Source organism: Pseudophryne corroboree, chromosome 9 (genome assembly GCF_028390025.1).
Source record: "Pseudophryne corroboree isolate aPseCor3 chromosome 9, aPseCor3.hap2, whole genome shotgun sequence".
NCBI lineage: Eukaryota > Metazoa > Chordata > Amphibia > Anura > Myobatrachidae > Pseudophryne > Pseudophryne corroboree.
In genome coordinates, this window is record NC_086452.1 from 86,008,835 (window position 1) to 86,034,084 (window position 25,250).

Sequence of the window (25,250 nt, forward strand, 5' to 3'; positions counted from 1 at the left end):
GGGCGTGCAAGAGATGCTGTCGGTGGCCAGAAAAATTGCGGGACACTTTCGGCGTACAGGCACCACGTACAGAAGACTGGAGCACCACCAAAAACTACTGAACCTGCCCTGCCATCATCTGAAGCAAGAAGTGGTAACGAGGTGGAATTCAACCCTCTATATGCTTCAGAGGTTGGAGGAGCAGCAAAAGGCCATTCAAGCCTATACAATTGAGCACGATATAGGAGATGGAATGCACCTGTCTCAAGTGCAGTGGAGAATGATTTCAACGTTGTGCAAGGTTCTGATGCCCTTTGAACTTGCCACACGTGAAGTCAGTTCAGACACTGCCAGCCTGAGTCAGGTCATTCCCCTCATCAGGCTTTTGCAGAAGAAGCTGGAGGCATTGAAGAAGGAGCTAACACGGAGCGATTCCGCTAGGCATGTGGGACTTGTGGATGCAGCCCTTAATTCGCTTAACAAGGATTCACGGGTGGTCAATCTGTTGAAATCAGAGCACTACATTTTGGCCACCGTGCTCGATCCTAGATTTAAAGCCTACCTTGGATCTCTCTTTCCGGCAGACACAGGTCTGCTGGGGTTGAAAGACCTGCTGGTGACAAAATTGTCAAGTCAAGCGGAACGCGACCTGTCAACATCTCCTCCTTCACATTCTCCCGCAACTGGGGGTGCGAGGAAAAGGCTCAGAATTCCGAGCCCACCCGCTGGCGGTGATGCAGGGCAGTCTGGAGCGACTGCTGATGCTGACATCTGGTCCGGACTGAAGGACCTGACAACGATTACGGACATGTCGTCTACTGTCACTGCATATGATTCTCTCAACATTGATAGAATGGTGGAGGATTATATGAGTGACCGCATCCAAGTAGGCACGTCACACAGTCCGTACTTATACTGGCAGGAAAAAGAGGCAATTTGGAGGCCCTTGCACAAACTGGCTTTATTCTACCTAAGTTGCCCTCCCACAAGTGTGTACTCCGAAAGAGTGTTTAGTGCCGCCGCTCACCTTGTCAGCAATCGGCGTACGAGGTTACATCCAGAAAATGTGGAGAAGATGATGTTCATTAAAATGAATTATAATCAATTCCTCCGCGGAGACATTGACCAGCAGCAATTGCCTCCACAAAGTACACAGGGAGCTGAGATGGTGGATTCCAGTGGGGACGAATTGATAATCTGTGAGGAGGGGGATGTACACGGTGATATATCGGAGGGTGAAGATGAGGTGGACATCTTGCCTCTGTAGAGCCAGTTTGTGCAAGGAGAGATTAATTGCTTCTTTTTTGGGGGGGGGTCCAAACCAACCCGTCATATCAGTCACAGTCGTGTGGCAGACCCTGTCACTGAAATGATGGGTTGGTTAAAGTGTGCATGTCCTGTTTTGTTTATACAACATAAGGGTGGGTGGGAGGGCCCAAGGATAATTCCATCTTGCACCTCTTTTTTCTTTTCTTTTTCTTTGCATCATGTGCTGATTGGGGAGGGTTTTTTGGAAGGGACATCCTGCGTGACACTGCAGTGCCACTCCTAGATGGGCCCGGTGTTTGTGTCGGCCACTAGGGTCGCTAATCTTACTCACACAGCTACCTCATTGCGCCTCTTTTTTTCTTTGCGTCATGTGCTGTTTGGGGAGGGTTTTTTGGAAGGGACATCCTGCGTGACACTGCAGTGCCACTCCTAGATGTGCCCGGTGTTTGTGTCGGCCACTAGGGTCGCTAATCTTACTCACACAGTCAGCTACCTCATTGCGCCTCTTTTTTTCTTTGCGTCATGTGCTGTTTGGGGAGGGTTTTTTGGAAGGGCCATCCTGCGTGACACTGCAGTGCCACTCCTAGATGGGCCCGGTGTTTGTGTCGGCCACTAGGGTCGCTTATCTTACTCACACAGCGACCTCGGTGCAAATTTTAGGACTAAAAATAATATTGTGAGGTGTGATGTGTTCAGAATAGGCTGAAAATGAGTGTAAATTATGTTTTTTGAGGTTAATAATACTTTGGGATCAAAATTACCCCCAAATTCTATGATTTAAGCTGTTTTTTAGGGTTTTTTTAAAAAAACACCCGAATCCAAAACACACCCGAATCCGACAAAAAAAATTCGGTGAGGTTTTGCCAAAACGCGGTCGAACCCAAAACACGGCCGCGGAACCGAACCCAAAACCAAAACACAAAACCCGAAAAATTTCCGGCGCTCATCTCTAGTGCACACTAGGGGCTCTCCTGAGCTCTTTGTGAAAGTTTTAGTTTAGGTTTATTATTTTCAGTGAGACCTGCTGGCAACAGGCTCACTGCATCGAGGGACTAAGGGGAGAAGAAGCGAACTCACCTGCGTGCAGAGTGGATTGGGCTTCTTAGGCTACTGGACATTAGCTCCAGAGGGACGATCACAGGTTCAGCCTGGATGGGTCACCGGAGCCGCGCCGCCGGCCCCCTTACAGAGCCAGAAGAGCGAAGAGGTCCGGAAAAATCGGCGGCAGAAGACTTTCCTGTCTTCAGATAAAGGTAGGCGCACAGCACCGCAGCTGTGCGCCATTGCTCTCAGCACACTTCACACTCCGGTCACTGAGGGTGCAGGGCGCTGGGGGGGCAGCGCCCTGAGACGCAATAAATCGATAGAAAACCTTTTATGGCTAAAATAAATGCATCACATATAACTCCTGGGCTATATGGATGCATTTAACCCCTGCCAAAACATACAAGAAAACGGATGATAAGGACGCCGAGAAAGGGGCGGAGCCTATCTCCTCAGCACACTGGCGCCATTTTCCCTCACAGCTCAGTTGGAGGGAAGCTCCCTGGCTCTCCCCTGCAGTCACTACACTACAGAAAGGGGTTAAAAAAGAGAGGGGGGCACAAATTAGGCGCAGTATAAACAATACAGCAGCTATAAAGGGAAAAACACTTATATAAGGTTATCCCTGTATATATATAGCGCTCTGGTGTGTGCTGGCAAACTCTCCCTCTGTCTCCCCAAAGGGCTAGTGGGGTCCTGTCCTCTATCAGAGCATTCCCTGTGTGTGTGCTGTGTGTCGGTACGTTTGTGTCGACATGTATGAGGAGAAAAATGATGAGGAGACGGAGTAGAGTGTCTGTAATAGTGTTGTCACCCCCTGGGGGGTCGACACCTGAGTGGATGTACTGTTGAAATTGCGTGACAGTGTCAGCATTGTATAAAAGACAGTGGTTGACATGAGACAGCCGGCTACTCAGCTTGTGCATGTCCAGACGTCTCATACAGGGGCTCTAAAGCGCCCGTTACCTCAGATACAGACGCCGACACGGATACTGACTCCTGTGTCGACGGTGAAGAGACAACCGTGATTTCCAATAGGGCCACACATTGCATGATTGAGGCAATGGAAAAAGTTTACACTCTTCTGATAATATAAATACCACCAAAAAAAAGGGGTATTATGTTTGGTGAGGAAAAACTTCCTGTAGTTTTCCTGAATCTGAGAAATAAAATGAGGTGTGTGATGATGCGTGGGTTTCCCCCCGATAACAATTGATAATTTCTAAAAAGTTATTGGCAGTATACCTTTTCCCGCCAGAGGTTAGGGTGCGTTGGGAAACACCCCCTAGGGGGGATAAGGCGCTCACACGCTTGTAAGAACAAGGGCTCTACCCTCTCTGGAGATGGCCGCCCTTAGGGATCCTGCTGATAGAAAGCAGGAGGGTATCCTAAAATGTATTTACACACATACTGGTGTTATACTGCGACCAGCAATCGCCTCAGCCTGGATGTGCAGTGCTGGGTTGGCGTGGTCGGATTCCCTGACTGGAAATTTGATATCCTAGATAAGGACAGTATATTATTGCCTATAGAGCAATTAAAAGATGCATTTCTATATATGCATGATGCACAGCGGAATATTTGCCGACTGGCATCAAGTATAAGTGCGTTGTCCAATTATACCAGTAAAGTGGTCAGGTGATGCGGATTCCAAACGGCATTTGGAAGTATTGCCTTAAAAAAAAAAGGGGATGTACCCCAGGTCGCCTCTCAAAATAAGACGCCGTATTATCAGGCGCAGTCCTGGTTGGCAAGCGGACAAAAGGGTTCCTCTTTTCTGCTCGTGACAGAGGGAGAGGAAAATGGCTGCAGAGATCAGCCAGTTGCCAGGAACAGAAACCCTTTTCCGCCTCTGCCAAGCTCTCAGTATGACGCTAGGGCTTTACAAGTTCAGGCACGGTGGGGGCCCGTTCTCAATGAATTTCAGTGCGCAGTGGGCTCACTCGCAAGTAGACCCCTGGATCCTTCAGGTAATATTTCAGGGGTACAAATTGGAATTCGAGACGTATTCCCCTCGCCGTTTCCAAAAGTCTGTTTTACCGACGTCTCCCGCTGACAGGGAGGCAGTTTTGGAAGCCATTCACAAGCTGTATTCCCAGCAGGTGATAATTAAGGTACCCCTCCTGCAACAGGGAACGGGGTATTATTCCACACTATTGTGGTACCGAAGCCAGACGGCTCGGTGAGACCGATTTTAAAATCTAAAATCGAAAATCTTTGAACACTTACATACAGAGGTTCAAATTCAAAATTGAGTCACTCAGAGCAGTGATTGCAAACCTGGAAGAAGGGGACTACATGATGTCTCGGGACATCAAGGATGCTTACCTTCATGTCAAAATTTACCCTTCTCACCAAGGGTATCTCAGGTTATGGTACAGAACTGTCACTATCAGTTCAGACGCTGCCGTAGGGATGGTCCACGGCACCCCGGGTCTTTACTGAAGTAATGACCGTAATGATGATATTCCTTCGAAGGGAGGGAATTTTAGTTATCCTTTACTTGGACGATTCCCTGATAAGGGTGAGATCCAGGGAACAGTTGGAGATCGGTGTATCACTACCTCAGGTAGTGTTGCGGCAGCACGATTGGATTCTCAATATTCCAAAATCGCAGCTGGTTCCGACGACTTGTCTTCTGTTCCTAGGGATGATCCTGGACACAGTCCAGAAAGAAGGTGTTTCTCCCGGAGGAGAAAGCCAGGGAGTTATCCGAGCTAGTCAGGAACCTCCTAAAACCGAACCAAGTCTCAGTGCATCAATGCACAAGGGTTCTGGGTAAAAATGGTGGCTTCCTACGAAGCAATCCCATTCGGCAGATTCCACGCAAGACTTTCCAGTGGAACCTACTGGACAAATGGTCCGGGTCGCATCTTCAGATGCTTCAGCGGATAACCCTGTCACCAGGGACAAGGGTATCCCTCCTGTGGTGGTTGCAGAGTGCTCATCTTCTAGAGGGCCGCAGATTCGGCATGCGGGACTGGGTCCTGGTGGCCACGGATGCCAGCCTGCGAGGCTGGGGAGCAGTCACACAAGGGAAGGAATATCCAGGGCTTATGGTCAAGCCTGGAGACATCACTTCACATAAATGTCCTGAAGCTAAGGGCCATTTACAATGCTCTAAGCTTAGCAAGACCTCTGCTTCAAGGTCAGCCGGTGTTGATCCAGTCGGACAACATTACGGCAGTCACCCACGTAAACAGACAGGGTGCCACAAGAAGCAGGAGGGCAATGGCAGAAGCTGCAAGGATTCTTCGCGGGGCGAAAAACCATGTGATAGCACTGTCAGCAGTTTTCATTCCGGGAGTGGACAACTGGGAAGCAGTTTTCCTCAGCACGACCTCCACCCGGGAGAGTAAGGACTTCACCCAGAAGTCTTCCACATGATTATAAACCGTTGGGAAAAACTCGACAGGTATTGCGCCACGTCAAGGGACCCTCAGGCAATAGCTGTAGATGCTCTGGTAACACCGTGGGTGTACCAATCAGTGTATGGGTTCCCTCCTCTGCCTCTCATACCCAAGGTACTGAGATTGATAAGATGGAGAGGAGTAAGCACTATATTAGTGGCTCCGGATTGGCCAAGAAGGAATTGGTAACCGGAACTTCAAGAGATGCTCACGGAGGATCCGTAGCCTCTACCTCTAAGAAGGGACCTGCTCCAGCAAGGACCTTGTCTGTTCCAAGACTTACCGCGGCTGCGTTGACGGCATGGCGGTTTAACGCCGGATCCTGAAGGAAAAAGGCATTCCGGATGAAGTCATCCCTATCCTGATCAAAGCCAGGAAGGATGTAACCGCAAAACATTATCACCGCATTTGGCGAAAATATGTTGCGTGGTGCGAGGCCAGTAAGGCTCGACGGAGGAAATTCAACTGGGTCGATTCCTACATTTCCTGCAAACAGGAGTATCTATGGGCCTGAAATTGGGGTCCATTAAGGTTCAAATTTCGGCTCTGTCAATTTTCTTCCAAAATAGAACTAGCTTCAGTCCCTGAAGTTCAGACATTTGTTAAAGGGGTACTGCATATACAGCCTCCTTTTGTGCCTTTAGTGGCACTTTTGGGATCTCCAGGTGGTTTTTGGGTTCCAAAAGTCACATTGGTTTGACACACTTAAATCTGTGGAGTTAAAATATCTCACAGAAAAAGTGGTCATGCTGTTGGCTCTGGCCTGGGCCAGGCGCGTGTCAGAATTGGTGGCTTTATCCTGTAAAAGCCCTTATCTGATTTTCCATTCGGACAGGGCGGAATTGAGGACTCGTCCTCAGTTTCTCCCTAAGGTGGTTTCAGCGTTCACCTGAACCAAACCTATTGTGGTGCCTGCGGCTACTAGGGACTTGGAGGACTCCAAGTTGCTAGACGTTGTCAGGACCCGGAAAATATATGTTTCCAGGACGGCTGGAGTCAGGAAATCTGACTCGCTGTTTATCCTCTATGCACCAAACTAGCTGGGTGCTCCTGCTTCTAAGCAGACTATTGCTCGTTGGATTTGTAGTACAATTCAGCTTGCACATTCTGTGGCAGGCCTGCCACAGCCAAAAATCTGTAAATGCCCACTCCACAAGGAAGGTGGGCTCATCTTGGGCAGCTGCCCGAGGGGTCTCGGCTTTACAACTTTGCCGAGCAGTTACTTGGTCAGGAGCAAATACGTTTGTAAAATTCGACAAATTTGATACCCTGGCTGAGGAGGACCGGGAGTTCTCTCATTGGGGGCTGCAGAGTCATCCGCACTCTCCCGCCCGTTTGGGAGCTTTGGTATAATCCCCATGGTCCTTACGGAGTTCCCAGCATCCACTAGGACGTCAGAGAAAATAAGAATTTACTTACCGATAATTCTATTTCTCGTAGTCCGTAGTGGATGCTGGGCGCCCATCCCAAGTGCGGATTGTCTGCAATACTGGTACATAATTATTGTTACCAAAAAATTCGGGTTATTGTTGTAGTGAGCCATCTTTTCGAGAGGCTTCTCTATTATCATGCTGTTAACTGGGTTCAGATCACAAGTTGTACAGTGTGATTGGTGTGGCTGGTATGAGTCTTACCCGGGATTCAAAATCCTTCCTTATTGTGTACGCTCGTCCGGGCACAGTATCCTAACTGAGGCTTGGAGGAGGGTCATAGGGGGAGGAGCCAGTGCACACCAGGTGATCCTAAAGCTTTCTTTAGATGTGCCCTGTCTCCTGCGGAGCCGCTATTCCCCATGGTCCTTACGGAGTTCCCAGCATCCACTACGGACTACGAGAAATAGAATTATCGGTAAGTAAATTCTTATTTTTATTTAGCATGGAGACCCTACTATATACTTTATTTGTCACTGGTCATTACTCTATTGTTTATCAAACGAGCTTTACACTTTATGTTATTTATTACAGGGGACCTACTCCTTATTTCTCTAACGTCCTAGTGGATGCTGGGGACTCCGAAAGGACCATGGGGAATAGCGGCTCCGCAGGAGACTGGGCACAAAGTAAAAGCTTTAGGACTAGCTGGTGTGCACTGGCTCCTCCCCCTATGACCCTCCCCAAGCCTCAGTTAAGATTTTGTGCCCGAACGAGAAGGGTGCAATCTAGGTGGCTCTCCTGAGCTGCTTAGAGTAAAAGTTTAAATAGGTTTTTTTATTTTCAGTGAGACCTGCTGGCAACAGGCTCACTGCATCGAGGGACTAAGGGGAGAAGAAGCGAACTCACCTGCGTGCAGAGTGGATTGGGCTTCTTAGGCTACTGGACATTAGCTCCAGAGGGACGATCACAGGCCCAGCCATGGATGGGTCCCGGAGCCGCGCCGCCGGCCCCCTTACAGAGCCAGAAGAGTGAAGAGGTCCGGAAAATCGGCGGCAGAAGACGTCCTGTCTTCAATAAGGTAGCGCACAGCACCGCAGCTGTGCGCCATTGCTCTCAGCACACTTCACACTCCGGTCACTGAGGGTGCAGGGCGCTGGGGGGGGGGGGCGCCCTGGGACGCAATGAAAATACCTTAAATGGCTAAAAATACATCACATATAGCTCCTGGGCTATATGGATGTATTTAACCCCTGCCAGTTTTCCACAAAAAAGCGGGAGAAAGGCAGCCGAAAAAGGGGCGGAGCCTATCTCCTCAGCACACAAGCGCCATTTTTTCCTCACAGCTCCGTTGGAGGAAGGCTCCCTGACTCTCCCCTGCAGTCCTGCACAACAGAAACAGGGTAAAACAAGAGAGGGGGGGCACTAAATTGGCATATTAATATATACAGCAGCTATATTAGGGAAAAACACTTATATAAGGTTATCCCTGTATATATATAGCGCTCTGGTGTGTGCTGGCAAACTCTCCCTCTGTCTCCCCAAAGGGCTAGTGGGGTCCTGTCCTCTATCAGAGCATTCCCTGTGTGTGTGCTGTGTGTCGGTACGCTGTGTCGACATGTATGAGGAGGAAAATGGTGTGGAGGCGGAGCAATTGCCTGTGTTAGTGATGTCACCCCCTAGGGAGTCGACACCTGACTGGATGGTCTTATGGAAAGAATTACGTGATAGTGTCGGCACTTTACAAAAGACTGTTGACGACATGAGACAGCCGGCAAATCAGTTAATACCTGTACAGGCGTCTCAAACACCGTCAGGGGCTATAAAACGCCCGTTACCTCAGGTCGATACAGACACTGACACGGACACTGACTCCAGTGTCGACGGTGAGGAAACAAACGTATTTTCCAGTAGGGCCACACGTTACATGATCACGGCAATGAAGGAGGTTTTGAACATTTCTGATACTACAAGTACCACAAAAAAGGGTATTATGTGGGGTGTGAAAAAACTACCCGTAGTTTTTCCTGAATCAGATGAATTAAATGAGGTGTGTGATGAAGCGTGGGTTTCCCCCGATAAAAAACTGCTAATTTCTAAAAAATTATTGGCATTATACCCTTTCCCACCAGAGGTTAGGGCGCGTTGGGAAAGACCCCCTAGCGTAGATAAGGCGCTCACACGCTTATCAAAACAAGTGGCGTTACCGTCCCCTGATACGGCCGCCCTCAAGGAACCAGCTGAGAGGAAGCTGGAAAATATCCTTAAAAGTATATACACACATACTGGTATTATACTGCGACCAGCAATCGCCTCAGCCTGGATGTGCAGTGCTGGGGTGGCTTGGTCGGATTCCCTGACTGAAAATATTGATACCCTGGACAGGGACAATATATTATTGACTATAGAGCATTTAAAGGATGCATTTCTATATATGCGAGATGCACAGAGGGATATTTGCACTCTGGCATCAAGAGTAAGTGCGATGTCCATTTCTGCCAGAAGAGGATTATGGACGCGACAGTGGTCAGGGGATGCGGATTCCAAACGGCATATGGAAGTATTGCCGTATAAAGGAGGAGGAGTTATTTGGGGTCGGTCTATCGGACCTGGTGGCCACGGCAACGGCTGGAAAATCCACCTTTTTACCCCAAGTCACCTCGCAGCAGAAAAAGATACCGTCTTTTCAGGCTCAGTCCTTTCGTCCCCATAAGGGCAAGCGGGCAAAAGGCCACTCATATCTGCCCCGGGGCAGAGGAAGGGGAAAAAGACTGCAGCAAACAGCCTCTTCCCACGAACAGAAGCCCTCCCCCGCTTCTGCCAAGTCCTCAGCATGACGCTGGGGCCTTACAAGCGGACTCAGGCACGGTGGGGGCCCGTCTCAAGAATTTCAGCGCGCAGTGGGCACACTCGCAAGTGGACCCCTGGATCCTGCAGGTAGTATCTCAGGGGTACAAATTGGAATTCGAGACGTCTCCCCCTCGCCGGTTCCTGAAGTCTGCTTTACCAACGTCTCCCCCCGACAGGGAGGCGGTATTGGAAGCCATTCACAAGCTGTATTCCCAGCAGGTGATAATCAAGGTACCCCTCCTACAACAGGGAAAGGGGTATTATTCCACGCTGTTTGTGGTACCGAAGCCGGACGGCTCGGTGAGACCCATTTTAAATCTGAAATCCTTGAACACTTACATAAAAAGGTTCAAGTTCAAGATGGAGTCACTCAGAGCAGTGATAGCGAACCTGGAAGAAGGGGACTATATGGTGTCTCTGGACATCAAGGATGCTTACCTCCATGTCCCAATTTGCCCTTCTCACCAAGGGTACCTCAGGTTTGTGGTACAGAACTGTCACTATCAGTTTCAGACGCTGCCGTTTGGATTGTCCACGGCACCCCGGGTCTTTACCAAGGTAATGGCCGAAATGATGATTCTTCTTCGAAGAAAAGGCGTCTTAATTATCCCTTACTTGGACGATCTCCTGATAAGGGCAAGGTCCAGAGAACAGTTAGAGGTCGGAGTAGCACTATCTCAAGTAGTACTACGACAGCACGGATGGATTCTAAATATTCCAAAATCACAGCTGATTCCGACGACACGTCTGCTGTTCCTAGGGATGATTCTGGACACAGCACAGAAAAAGGTGTTTCTCCCGGAGGAGAAAGCCAAGGAGTTATCCGACCTAGTCAGGAACCTCCTAAGACCAGGCCAAGTGTCAGTACATCAATGCACAAGGGTCCTGGGAAAGATGGTGGCTTCTTACGAAGCGATTCCATTCGGCAGATTCCACGCAAGAACTTTTCAGTGGATCTGCTGGACAAATGGTCCGGATCGCATCTTCAAATGCATCAGCGGATAACCCTGTCTCCAAGGACAAGGGTGTCTCTCCTGTGGTGGTTACAGAGTGCTCATCTCCTAGAGGGATGCAGATTCGGCATTCAGGATTGGGTCCTGGTGACCACGGATGCCAGCCTGAGAGGCTGGGGGGCAGTCACACAGGGAAGAAATTTCCAGGGCTTGTGGTCAAGCATGGAAACGTCACTTCACATAAATATCCTGGAACTAAGGGCCATTTACAATGCCCTAAGTCAGGCAAGACCTCTGCTTCAGGGTCAGCCGGTGTTGATCCAGTCGGACAACATCACGGCAGTCGCCCACGTAAACAGACAGGGCGGCACAAGAAGCAGGAGGGCAATGATGGAAGTGGCAAGGATTCTTCGCTGGGCGGAGAATCATGTGATAGCACTGTCAGCAGTGTTCATTCCGGGAGTGGACAACTGGGAAGCAGACTTCCTCAGCAGACACGATCTTCACCCGGGGGAGTGGGGACTTCACCCAGAAGTCTTCCACATGATTGTGAACCGTTGGGAAAAACCAAAGGTGGACATGATGGCGTCCCGCCTCAACAAAAAACGGGACAGATATTGCGCCAGGTCAAGGGACCCTCAGGCAATAGCTGTGGACGCTCTGGTAACACCGTGGGTGTACCAGTCAGTGTATGTGTTCCCTCCTCTTCCTCTCATACCAAAAGTACTGAGAATCATAAGAAGGAGAAGAGTAAAGACTATACTCGTGGCTCCGGATTGGCCAAGAAGGACTTGGTACCCGGAAATTCAAGAGACGCTCACGGAAGACCCGTGGCCTCTACCTCTAAGAAAGGACCTGCTCCAGCAGGGACCATGTCTGTTCCAAGACTTACCGCGGCTGCGTTTGACGGCATGGCGGTTGAACGCCGGATCCTGAAGGAAAAAGGCATTCCGGATGAAGTCATCCCTACCCTGATCAAAGCCAGGAAGGATGTAACCATACAACATTATCACCGTATTTGGCGTAAATATGTTGCGTGGTGCGAGGCCAGGAAGGCCCCTACAGAGGAATTTCAACTGGGTCGTTTCCTGCATTTCCTGCAAACAGGACTGTCTATGGGCCTCAAATTAGGGTCCATTAAGGTTTAAATTTCGGCCCTGTCAATATTCTTCCAAAAAGAACTGGCTTCTGTTCCTGAAGTTCAGACGTTTGTCAAGGGAGTACTGCATATACAGCCTCCTTTTGTGCCTCCAGTGGCACCTTGGGATCTCAATGTAGTTTTGGGATTCCTAAAATCACATTGGTTTGAACCACTCACCACTGTGGACTTAAAATATCTCACATGGAAAGTGGTAATGCTGTTAGCCCTGGCTTCAGCCAGGCGTGTCTCAGAATTGGCGGCTTTATCCTATAAAAGCCCTTACCTAATTTTTCATACGGACAGGGCAGAATTGAGGACTCGTCCTCAATTTCTTCCTAAGGTGGTTTCAGCATTTCACTTAAACCAGCCTATTGTGGTGCCTGCGGCTACTAGGGACTTGGAGGATTCCAAGTTGCTGGACGTAGTCAGGGCCCTGAAAATATATGTTTCCAGGACGGCTGGAGTCAGAAAATCTGATTAGCTGTTTATCCTGTATGCACCCAGCAAGCTGGGTGCTCCTGCTTCTAAGCAGACGATTGCTCGTTGGATTTGTAGTACAATTCAGCTTGCACATTCTGTGGCAGGCCTGCCACAGCCAAAATCTGTAAAAGCCCATTCCACACGGAAAGTGGGCTCATCTTGGGCGGCTGCCCGAGGGATCTCGGCTTTACAACTTTGCCGAGCAGCTACTTGGTCAGGGGCAAACACGTTTGCTAAATTCTACAAATTTGATACCCTGGCTGAGGAGGACCTGGAGTTCTCTCATTCGGTGCTGCAGAGTCATCCGCACTCTCCCGCCTGTTTGGGAGCTTTGGTATAATCCCCATGGTCCTTTCGGAGTCCCCAGCATCCACTAGGACGTTAGAGAAAATAAGAATTTACTTACCGATAATTCTATTTCTCATAGTCCGTAGTGGATGCTGGGCGCCCATCCCAAGTGCGGATTGTCTGCATTACTTGTACATAGTTATTGTTACAAAAATCGGGTTATTGTTGTTGTGAGCCATCTTTTCAGAGGCTCCTTCTGTTATCATGCTGTTAACTGGGTTCAGATCACAAGTTGTACGGTGTGATTGGTGTGGCTGGTATGAGTCTTACCCGGGATTCAAAATCCTTCCTTATTGTGTACGCTCGTCCGGGCACAGTATCCTAACTGAGGCTTGGAGGAGGGTCATAGGGGGAGGAGCCAGTGCACACCAGCTAGTCCTAAAGCTTTTACTTTGTGCCCAGTCTCCTGCGGAGCCGCTATTCCCCATGGTCCTTTCGGAGTCCCCAGCATCCACTACGGACTATGAGAAATAGAATTATCGGTAAGTAAATTCTTATTTTATTACTGGGGCCCTCTTCATTTTATTTATTATGTGGCTCTACACTTTTATTTAATCATCACGGGTGTGCTTTAGTTACCTCAGGGAGAAGAAAACTTGGGTGTAACACCAGCCACTTAGGAAACAGCTGGGGATGAGCTTATGGCTTATAAAGGTGCTGCTTTCCTGTGGGTGTGGAACCTGCCCGATCTAATAGAGGGATGAGTGCTGCTAGATTAGTGATAGGGATCCCTAGAGATAAATGTTTCTGTAAGTTGTCTTCCATCCTGATAAATAAAGCAGCTGTTATTATAGAAAAATACTTTGTGAGCGTCATCTTGAAAACATCCCAATACTCCTCTTACATAAACAGTTACAGCCATGTACAATATATAGTGACTTGCACCAATGCAGTAACACAGAAACATCATATTAGGCAGCTGGTAAATTTGAAACAAAATAAATGGGGAAATTGTCAGTAAATGTGGGGAGTGTTGGCTGGAAATCCCTCAGCCATTATTTACACATCCTAACAATGTAACATGAACTTATTTTCTATCCAACAGATTCTATTGTGCAGAGCTTGTATGTGGGGTTCAATTCCTGCATTCCAAGGGCATCGTCCATGGGTAAGTATAGAGTTACACTATAACAATAGTATAATAAAGTGATATTACTATGTATTCTAATATGCAGAATGTAATATACTTTCTACATGTTATACATTTATTCACTGGCACATAGCTTCCACTTACATGTTACACGCTGTCTCCCTTCCGCAGTAATGTACAATCTTTATTTACAGAGGATCTCTCTGCACACGTGCTCTATTCTTATAATGTCATTTGTGGGTGAGGAGAGTTTTGAAACATTTGTAGTAACATTCATCCCAGAAGCTTTTCACTCAGTGGCATCACGTGGGGTCTATTGGTTGTGCACCCTCACATTGGGAATTGTCATGGCAGCTGCTTAGTAGAGATGAGCGGGTTCGGTTCCTCGGAATCCGAACCCGCCCGAACTTCATGTTTTTTTTCACGGGTCCGAGCGACTCGGATCTTCCCGCCTTGCTCGGTTAACCCGAGCGCGCCCGAACGTCATCATGACGCTGTCGGATTCTCGCGAGGCTCGGATTCTATCGCGAGACTCGGATTCTATATAAGGAGCCGCGCGTCGCCGCCATTTTCACTCGTGCATTGAGATTGATAGGGAGAGGACGTGTCTGGCGTCCTCTCCATTAGAATAGAGATAGATTAGATAGAGAGAGAGAGATTGTGCAGAGTCGCAGACAGAGTTAGTTTACCACAGTCAGTGACCAGTGCAGTTGCTAGTTAACTTTTATTTAATATAATATATCCGTTCACTTCTCTCTGCTATATCCGTTCTCTGCCTGAAAAAAAAAACGATACACAGCACAGTCAGTCACACAGTGTGACTCAGTCTGTGTGCACTCAGCTCAGCCCAGTGTGCTGCACAGTCATCAATGTATAAATTAAAAGCTTATAATTAATTGTGGGGGAGACTGGGGAGCACTGCAGGTTGTTAGCAGGAGCCAGGAGTACAATTATATTAATTAACAGTGCACACTTTTGCTGCAGGAGTGGTGACCAGTGCCTGACCACCAGTATAGTATTGTTGTATACTACTAATATCTCTTTAAATATCAACCAGTCTATATTAGCAGCAGACACAGTACAGTGCGGTAGTTCACGGCTGTGGCTACCTCTGTGTCGGCACACGGCAGGCAGTCCGTCCGACCAGAATTGTATTATTTATTATTATATACCTACCACCTAACCGTGGTTTTTTTTTCATTCTTTATACCGTCATAGTGTCATCCTAATTGTTACGAGTATACTACTATCTCTTTATCAACCAGTGTACAGTGCGGTAGTTCACGGCTGTGGCTACCTCTGTGTCGGCACACGGCAGGCAGTCCGTCCGACCAGAATTGTATTATTTATTATTATATACCTACCACCTAACCGTGGTTTTTTTTTCATTCTTTATACCGTCATAGTGTCATCCTAATTGTTACGAGTATACTACTATCTCTTTATCAACCAGTGTACAGTGCGGTAGTTCACGGCTGTGGCTACCTCTGTGTCGGCACACGGCAGGCAGTCCGTCCGACCAGAATTGTATTATTTATTATTATATACCTACCACCTAACCGTGGTTTTTTTTTTCATTCTTTATACCGTCATAGTGTCATCCTAATTGTTACGAGTATACTACTATCTCTTTATCAACCAGTGTACAGTGCGGTAGTTCACGGCTGTGGCTACCTCTGTGTCGGCACACGGCAGGCAGTCCGTCCGACCAGAATTGTATTATTTATTATTATATACCTACCACCTAACCGTGGTTTTTTTTTTCATTCTTTATACCGTCATAGTGTCATCCTAATTGTTACGAGTATACTACTATCTCTTTATCAACCAGTGTACAGTGCGGTAGTTCACGGCTGTGGCTACCTCTGTGTCGGCACACGGCAGGCAGTCCGTCCGACCAGAATTGTATTATTTATTATTATATACCTACCACCTAACCGTGGTTTTTTTTTCATTCTTTATACCGTCATAGTGTCATCCTAATTGTTACGAGTATACTACTATCTCTTTATCAACCAGTGTACAGTGCGGTAGTTCACGGCTGTGGCTACCTCTGTGTCGGCACACGGCAGGCAGTCCGTCCGACCAGAATTGTATTATTTATTATTATATACCTACCACCTAACCGTGGTTTTTTTTTCATTCTTTATACCGTCATAGTGTCATCCTAATTGTTACGAGTATACTACTATCTCTTTATCAACCAGTGTACAGTGCGGTAGTTCACGGCTGTGGCTACCTCTGTGTCGGCACACGGCAGGCAGTCCGTCCGACCAGAATTGTATTATTTATTATTATATACCTACCACCTAACCGTGGTTTTTTTTTCATTCTTTATACCGTCATAGTGTCATCCTAATTGTTACGAGTATACTACTATCTCTTTATCAACCAGTGTACAGTGCGGTAGTTCACGGCTGTGGCTACCTCTGTGTCGGCACACGGCAGGCAGTCCGTCCGACCAGAATTGTATTATTTATTATTATATACCTACCACCTAACCGTGGTTTTTTTTTTCATTCTTTATACCGTCATAGTGTCATCCTAATTGTTACGAGTATACTACTATCTCTTTATCAACCAGTGTACAGTGCGGTAGTTCACGGCTGTGGCTACCTCTGTGTCGGCACACGGCAGGCAGTCCGTCCGACCAGAATTGTATTATTTATTATTATATACCTACCACCTAACCGTGGTTTTTTTTTTCATTCTTTATACCGTCATAGTGTCATCCTAATTGTTACGAGTATACTACTATCTCTTTATCAACCAGTGTACAGTGCGGTAGTTCACGGCTGTGGCTACCTCTGTGTCGGCACACGGCAGGCAGTCCGTCCGACCAGAATTGTATTATTTATTATTATATACCTACCACCTAACCGTGGTTTTTTTTTCATTCTTTATACCGTCATAGTGTCATCCTAATTGTTACGAGTATACTACTATCTCTTTATCAACCAGTGTACAGTGCGGTAGTTCACGGCTGTGGCTACCTCTGTGTCGGCAGTCGGCAGGCAGTCCGTCCATCCATAATTGTATTATTATTATAATATATACCACCTAACCGTGGTTTTTTTATACCACCTAACCGTGGCAGTCCGTCCATAATTGTATACTAGTATCCAATCCATCCATCTCCATTGTTTACCTGAGGTGCCTTTTAGTTCTGCCTATAAAATATGGAGAACAAAAAAGTTGAGGTTCCAAAATTAGGGAAAGATCAAGATCCACTTCCACCTCGTGCTGAAGCTGCTGCCACTAGTCATGGCCGAGACGATGAAATGCCAGCAACGTCGTCTGCCAAGGCCGATGCCCAATGTCATAGTACAGAGCATGTCAAATCCAAAACACCAAATATCAGAAAAAAAAGGACTCCAAAACCTAAAATAAAATTGTCGGAGGAGAAGCGTAAACTTGCCAATATGCCATTTACCACACGGAGTGGCAAGGAACGGCTGAGGCCCTGGCCTATGTTCATGGCTAGTGGTTCAGCTTCACATGAGGATGGAAGCACTCAGCCTCTCGCTAGAAAACTGAAAAGACTCAAGCTGGCAAAAGCACCGCAAAGAACTGTGCGTTCTTTGAAATCCCAAATCCACAAGGAGAGTCCAATTGTGTCGTTTGCGATGCCTGACCTTCCCAACACTGGACGTGAAGAGCATGCGCCTTCCACTATTTGCATGCCCCCTGCAAGTGCTGGAAGGAGCACCCGCAGTCCAGTTCCTGATAGTCAGATTGAAGATGTCAGTGTTGAAGTACACCAGGATGAGGAGGATATGGGTGTTGCTGGCGCTGGGGAGGAAATTGACCAGGAGGATTCTGATGGTGAGGTGGTTTGTTTAAGTCAGGCACCCGGGGAGACACCTGTTGTCCGTGGGAGGAATATGGCCGTTGACATGCCAGGTGAAAATACCAAAAAAATCAGCTCTTCGGTGTGGAGGTATTTCACCACAAATGCGGACAACAGGTGTCAAGCCGTGTGTTCCCTTTGTCAAGCTGTAATAAGTAGGGGTAAGGACGTTAACCACCTCGGAACATCCTCCCTTATACGTCACCTGCAGCGCATTCATAATAAGTCAGTGACAAGTTCAAAAACTTTGGGTGACAGCGGAAGCAGTCCACTGACCAGTAAATCCCTTCCTCTTGTAACCAAGCTCACGCAAACCACCCCACCAACTCCCTCAGTGTCAATTTCCTCCTTCCCCAGGAATGCCAATAGTCCTGCAGGCCATGTCACTGGCAAGTCTGACGAGTCCTCTCCTGCCTGGGATTCCTCCGATGCATCCTTGCGTGTAACGCCTACTGCTGCTGGCGCTGCTGTTGTTGCCGCTGGGAGTCGATGGTCATCCCAGAGGGGAAGTCGTAAGCCCACTTGTACTACTTCCAGTAAGCAATTGACTGTTCAACAGTCCTTTGCGAGGAAGATGAAATATCACAGCAGTCATCCTACTGCAAAGCGGATAACTGAGGCCTTGGCATCCTGGGTGGTGAGAAACGTGGTTCCGGTATCCATCATTACTGCAGAGCCAACTAGAGACTTGTTGGAGGTACTGTGTCCCCGGTACCAAATACCATCTAGGTTCCATTTCTCTAGGCAGGCGATACCGAAAATGTACACAGACCTCAGAAAAAGAGTCACCAGTGTCCTAAAAAATGCAGCTGTACCCAATGTCCACTTAACCACGGACATGTGGACAAGTGGAGCAGGGCAGGGTCAGGACTATATGACTGTGACAGCCCACTGGGTAGATGTATGGACTCCCGCCGCAAGAACAGCAGCGGCGGCACCAGTAGCAGCATCTCGCAAACGCCAACTCTTTCCTAGGCAGGCTACGCTTTGTATCACCGCTTTCCAGAATACGCACACAGCTGAAAACCTCTTACGGCAACTGAGGAAGATCATCGCGGAATGGCTTACCCCAATTGGACTCTCCTGTGGATTTGTGGCATCGGACAACGCCAGCAATATTGTGTGTGCATTAAATCTGGGCCAATTCCAGCACGTCCCATGTTTTGCACATACCTTGAATTTGGTGGTGCAGAATTTTTTAAAAAACGACAGGGCCGTGCAAGAGATGCTGTCGGTGGCCAGAAGAATTGCGGGACACTTTCGGCGTACAGGCACCACGTACAGAAAACTGGAGCACCACCAAAAACTACTGAACCTGCCCTGCCATCATCTGAAGCAAGAAGTGGTAACGAGGTGGAATTCAACCCTCTATATGCTTCAGAGGTTGGAGGAGCAGCAAAAGGCCATTCAAGCCTATACAATTGAGCACGATATAGTAGGTGGAATGCACCTGTCTCAAGTGCAGTGGAGAATGATTTCAACGTTGTGCAAGGTTCTGATGCCCTTTGAACTTGCCACACGTGAAGTCAGTTCAGACACTGCCAGCCTGAGTCAGGTCATTCCCCTCATCAGGCTTTTGCAGAAGAAGCTGGAGGCATTGAAGGAGGAGCTAACACGGAGCGATTCCGCTAGGCATGTGGGACTTGTGGATGCAGCCCTTAATTCGCTTAACAAGGATTCACGGGTGGTCAATCTGTTGAAATCAGAGCACTACATTTTGGCCACCGTGCTCGATCCTAGATTTAAAGCCTACCTTGGATCTCTCTTTCCGGCAGACACAGGTCTGCTGGGGTTGAAAGACCTGCTGGTGACAAAATTGTCAAGTCAAGCGGAACGCGACCTTTCAACATCTCCTCCTTCACATTCTCCCGCAACTGGGGGTGCGAGGAAAAGGCTCAGAATTCCGAGCCCACCCGCTGGCGGTGATGCAGGGCAGTCTGGAGCGACTGCTGATGCTGACATCTGGTCCGGACTGAAGGACCTGACAACGATTACGGACATGTCGTCTACTGTCACTGCATATGATTCTCTCAACATTGATAGAATGGTGGAGGATTATATGAGTGACCGCATCCAAGTAGGCACGTCACACAGTCCGTACTTATACTGGCAGGAAAAAGAGGCAATTTGGAGGCCCTTGCACAAACTGGCTTTATTCTACCTAAGTTGCCCTCCCACAAGTGTGTACTCCGAAAGAGTGTTTAGTGCCGCCGCTCACCTTGTCAGCAATCGGCGTACGAGGTTACATCCAGAAAATGTGGAGAAGATGATGTTCATTAAAATGAATTATAATCAATTCCTCCGCGGAGACATTGACCAGCAGCAATTGCCTCCACAAAGTACACAGGGAGCTGAGATGGTGGATTCCAGTGGGGACGAATTGATAATCTGTGAGGAGGGGGATGTACACGGTGATATATCGGAGGGTGAAGATGAGGTGGACATCTTGCCTCTGTAGAGCCAGTTTGTGCAAGGAGAGATTAATTGCTTCTTTTTTGGGGGGGGTCCAAACCAACCCGTCATATCAGTCACAGTCGTGTGGCAGACCCTGTCACTGAAATGATGGGTTGGTTAAAGTGTGCATGTCCTGTTTTGTTTATACAACATAAGGGTGGGTGGGAGGGCCCAAGGATAATTCCATCTTGCACCTCTTTTTTCTTTTCTTTTTCTTTGCATCATGTGCTGATTGGGGTGGGTTTTTTGGAAGGGACACCCTGCGTGACACTGCAGTGCCACTCCTAGATGGGCCCGGTGTTTGTGTCGGCCACTAGGGTCGCTAATCTTACTCACACAGCTACCTCATTGCGCCTCTTTTTTTCTTTGCGTCATGTGCTGTTTGGGGAGGGTTTTTTGGAAGGGACATCCTGCGTGACACTGCAGTGCCACTCCTAGATGTGCCCGGTGTTTGTGTCGGCCACTAGGGTCGCTAATCTTACTCACACAGTCAGCTACCTCATTGCGCCTCTTTTTTTCTTTGCGTCATGTGCTGTTTGGGGAGGGTTTTTTGGAAGGGCCATCCTGCGTGACACTGCAGTGCCACTCCTAGATGGGCCCGGTGTTTGTGTCGGCCACTAGGGTCGCTAATCTTACTCACACAGCTACCTCATTGCGCCTCTTTTTTTCTTTGCGTCATGTGCTGTTTGGGGAGGGTTTTTTGGAAGGGACATCCTGCGTGACACTGCAGTGCCACTCCTAGATGGGCCCGGTGTTTGTGTCGGCCACTAGGGTCGCTTATCTTACTCACACAGCGACCTCGGTGCAAATTTTAGGACTAAAAATAATATTGTGAGGTGTGAGGTATTCAGAATAGACTGAAAATGAGTGTAAATTATGGTTTTTGAGGTTAATAATACTTTGGGATCAAAATGACCCCCAAATTCTATGATTTAAGCTGTTTTTTAGTGTTTTTTGAAAAAAACACCCGAATCCAAAACACACCCGAATCCGACAAAAAAAATTCGGTGAGGTTTTGCCAAAACGCGTTCGAACCCAAAACACGGCCGCGGAACCGAACCCAAAACCAAAACACAAAACCCGAAAAATTTCAGGCGCTCATCTCTACTGCTTAGTTGTCTGCAAGCGGAGTTTCAGAAACCCCTGCTCTCTGCTTAGGGAAGTCCCTTTCTCCTGTACTATAGTGATGTCACACTCTTCCTGCACTTGTCTAATGCTGTCAGAGAGGACCCCTGAGGAAGAGGAGTGAAACATTATTTTTTAGACATTTTTATATACATTTTATTACTTTACCACACACCTGCCACCCAGCTCTGTAACTATATACACCTAGCAGGTCATGGGGGGGCTGCACTGAGACCCCAGATCATGTACACCCAGAATGTGCCTTCCCTACCATCCAATCTGGGTCTCACATGGAGTGAGAGAGGGAAGGAGAGGTGTAGGGATGATAGAGGGAAGGAGGGAGTGAGAAGTGCAGAGGAAGGAGGTAGAAGGAGGGAGTGAGAAGTGCAGAGGAAGGAGGTGGAAGGAGGGAGTGAGAAGTGCAGAGGATGGAGGTAGAAGGAGGGAGTGAGAAGTGCAGAGGAAGGAGGTAGAAGGAGGGAGTGAGAAGTGCATAGGAAGGAGGTAGAAGGAGGGAGTGAGAAGTGCAGAGGAAGGAGGTGGAAGGAGGGAGTGAGAAGTGCAGAGGAAGGAGGTAAAAGGAGGGAGTGAGAAGTGCAGGGTAATAGAGGGTATGAGAGGTGCAGCCTCCAGTTGTCGCTCCCTGTGTGACATCAATATCACTAATTATTTATGCAGTAATCACACATATTAGCATCAAAAGGGTTAATGGGCTGAGTAGGCCTACACTATTAAATAACATAGAATTCTGCTGAACACATATAAATGTACATGACATAGTGGAATCACATGGACACTAACCTACAAATGATTACAGTAGGTACTCACACTCTAGTTCTTGCGCCTAAACATTAGAGATGAGCGCCTGAAATTTTTCGGGTTTTGTGTTTTGGTTTTGGGTTCGGTTCCGCGGCCATGTTTTGGGTTCGAACGCGTTTTGGCAAAACCTCACCGAATTTTTTTTGTCGGATTCGGGTGTGTTTTGGATTCGGGTGTTTTTTTCAAAAAACACTAAAAAACAGCTTAAATCATAGAATTTGGGGGTCATTTTGATCCCAAAGTATTATTAACCTCAAAAACCATAATTTACACTCATTTTCAGTCTATTCTGAATACCTCACACCTCACAATATTATTTTTAGTCCTAAAATTTGCACCGAGGTCGCTGTGTGAGTAAGATAAGCGACCCTAGTGGCCGACACAAACACCGGGCCCATCTAGGAGTGGCACTGCAGTGTCACGCAGGATGTCCCTTCCAAAAAACCCTCCCCAAACAGCACATGACGCAAAGAAAAAAAGAGGCGCAATGAGGTAGCTGTGTGAGTAAGATTAGCGACCCTAGTGGCCGACACAAACACCGGGCCCATCTAGGAGTGGCACTGCAGTGTCACGCAGGATGGCCCTTCCAAAAAACCCTCCCCAAACAGCACATGACGCAAAGAAAAAAAGAGGCGCAATGAGGTAGCTGTGTGAGTAAGATTAGCGACCCTAGTGGCCGACACAAACACCGGGCCCATCTAGGAGTGGCACTGCAGTGTCACGCAGGATGTCCCTTCCAAAAAACCCTCCCCAAACAGCACATGACGCAAAGAAAAAAAGAGGCGCAATGAGGTAGCTGACTGTGTGAGTAAGATTAGCGACCCTAGTGGCCGACACAAACACCGGGCCCATTTAGGAGTGGCACTGCAGTGTCACGCAGGATGTCCCTTCCAAAAAACCCTCCCCAATCAGCACATGATGCAAAGAAAAAGAAAAGAAAAAAGAGGTGCAAGATGGAATTGTCCTTGGGCCCTCCCACCCACCCTTATGTTGTATAAACAAAACAGGACATGCACACTTTAACCAACCCATCATTTCAGTGACAGGGTCTGCCACACGACTGTGACTGATATGACGGGTTGGTTTGGACCCCCCCCAAAAAAGAAGCAATTAATCTCTCCTTGCACAAACTGGCTCTACAGAGGCAAGATGTCCACCTCATCATCACCCTCCGATATATCACCGTGTACATCCCCCTCCTCACAGATTATCAATTCGTCCCCACTGGAATCCACCATCTCATTCCCTGTGTACTTTGTGGAGGCAATTGCTGCTGGTCAATGTCTCCGCGGAGGAATTGATTATAATTCGTTTTAATGAACATCATCTTCTCCACATTTTCTGGATGTAACCTCGTACGCCGATTGCTGACAAGGTGAGCGGCGGCACTAAACACTCTTTCGGAGTACACACTTGTGGGAGGGCAACTTAGGTAGAATAAAGCCAGTTTGTGCAAGGGCCTCCAAATTGCCTCTTTTTCCTGCCAGTATAAGTACGGACTGTGTGACGTGCCTACTTGGATGCGGTCACTCATATAATCCTCCACCATTCTATCAATGTTGAGAGAATCATATGCAGTGACAGTAGACGACATGTCCGTAATCGTTGTCAGGTCCTTCAGTCCGGACCAGATGTCAGCATCAGCAGTCGCTCCAGACTGCCCTGCATCACCGCCAGCGGGTGGGCTCGGAATTCTGAGCCTTTTCCTCGCACCCCCAGTTGCGGGAGAATGTGAAGGAGGAGATGTTGACAGGTCGCGTTCCGCTTGACTTGACAATTTTGTCACCAGCAGGTCTTTCAACCCCAGCAGACTTGTGTCTGCCGGAAAGAGAGATCCAAGGTAGGCTTTAAATCTAGGATCGAGCACGGTGGCCAAAATGTAGTGCTCTGATTTCAACAGATTGACCACCCGTGAATCCTTGTTAAGCGAATTAAGGGCTCCATCCACAAGTCCCACATGCCTAGCGGAATCGCTCCGTGTTAGCTCCTCCTTCAATGTCTCCAGCTTCTTCTGCAAAAGCCTGATGAGGGGAATGACCTGACTCAGGCTGGCAGTGTCTGAACTGACTTCACGTGTGGCAAGTTCAAAGGGCATCAGAACCTTGCACAACGTTGAAATCATTCTCCACTGCGCTTGAGACAGGTGCATTCCACCTACTATATCGTGCTCAATTGTATAGGCTTGAATGGCCTTTTGCTGCTCCTCCAACCTCTGAAGCATATAGAGGGTTGAATTCCACCTCGTTACCACTTCTTGCTTCAGATGATGGCAGGGCAGGTTCAGTAGTTTTTGGTGGTGCTCCAGTCTTCTGTACGTGGTGCCTGTACGCCGAAAGTGTCCCGCAATTCTTCTGGCCACCGACAGCATCTCTTGCACGCCCCTGTCGTTTTTTAAAAAATTCTGCACCACCAAATTCAAGGTATGTGCAAAACATGGGACGTGCTGGAATTTGCCCATATTTAATGCACACACAATATTGCTGGCGTTGTCCGATGCCACAAATCCACAGGAGAGTCCAATTGGGGTAAGCCATTCCGCGATGATCTTCCTCAGTTGCCGTAAGAGGTTTTCAGCTGTGTGCGTATTCTGGAAAGCGGTGATACAAAGCGTAGCCTGCCTAGGAAAGAGTTGGCGTTTGCGAGATGCTGCTACTGGTGCCGCCGCTGCTGTTCTTGCGGCGGGAGTCCATACATCTACACAGTGGGCTGTCACAGTCATATAGTCCTGACCCTGCCCTGCTCCACTTGTCCACATGTCCGTGGTTAAGTGGACATTGGGTACAACTGCATTTTTTAGGACACTGGTGAGTCTTTTTCTGAGGTCCGTGTACATTTTCGGTATCGCCTGCCTAGAGAAGTGGGACCTAGATGGTATTTGGTAACGGGGGCACACTGCCTCAATAAATTGTCTAGTTCCCTGTGAACTAACGGCGGATACCGGACGCACGTCTAACACCAACATAGTTGTCAAGGCCTCAGTTATCCGCTTTGCAGCAGGATGACTGCTGTGATATTTCATCTTCCTCGCAAAGGACTGTTGAACAGTCAATTGCTTACTGGAAGTAGTA

General features: G+C 48.1%; 1 protein-coding gene across 1 annotated transcript in view; it reads left to right on the top strand.

Annotated features, from left to right (window-relative positions):
* The window catches only part of LOC134956715 (protein kinase C delta type-like), a 70,522-nt gene that overhangs the window by 17,957 nt on the left and 27,315 nt on the right, over positions 1–25,250 (top strand). Inside the window, exon 5 of the mRNA XM_063938705.1 lies at positions 13,890–13,952. Coding sequence (XP_063794775.1) covers positions 13,890–13,952 — 63 coding nt within the window. The remainder of the gene's footprint in view (positions 1–13,889; positions 13,953–25,250) is intronic.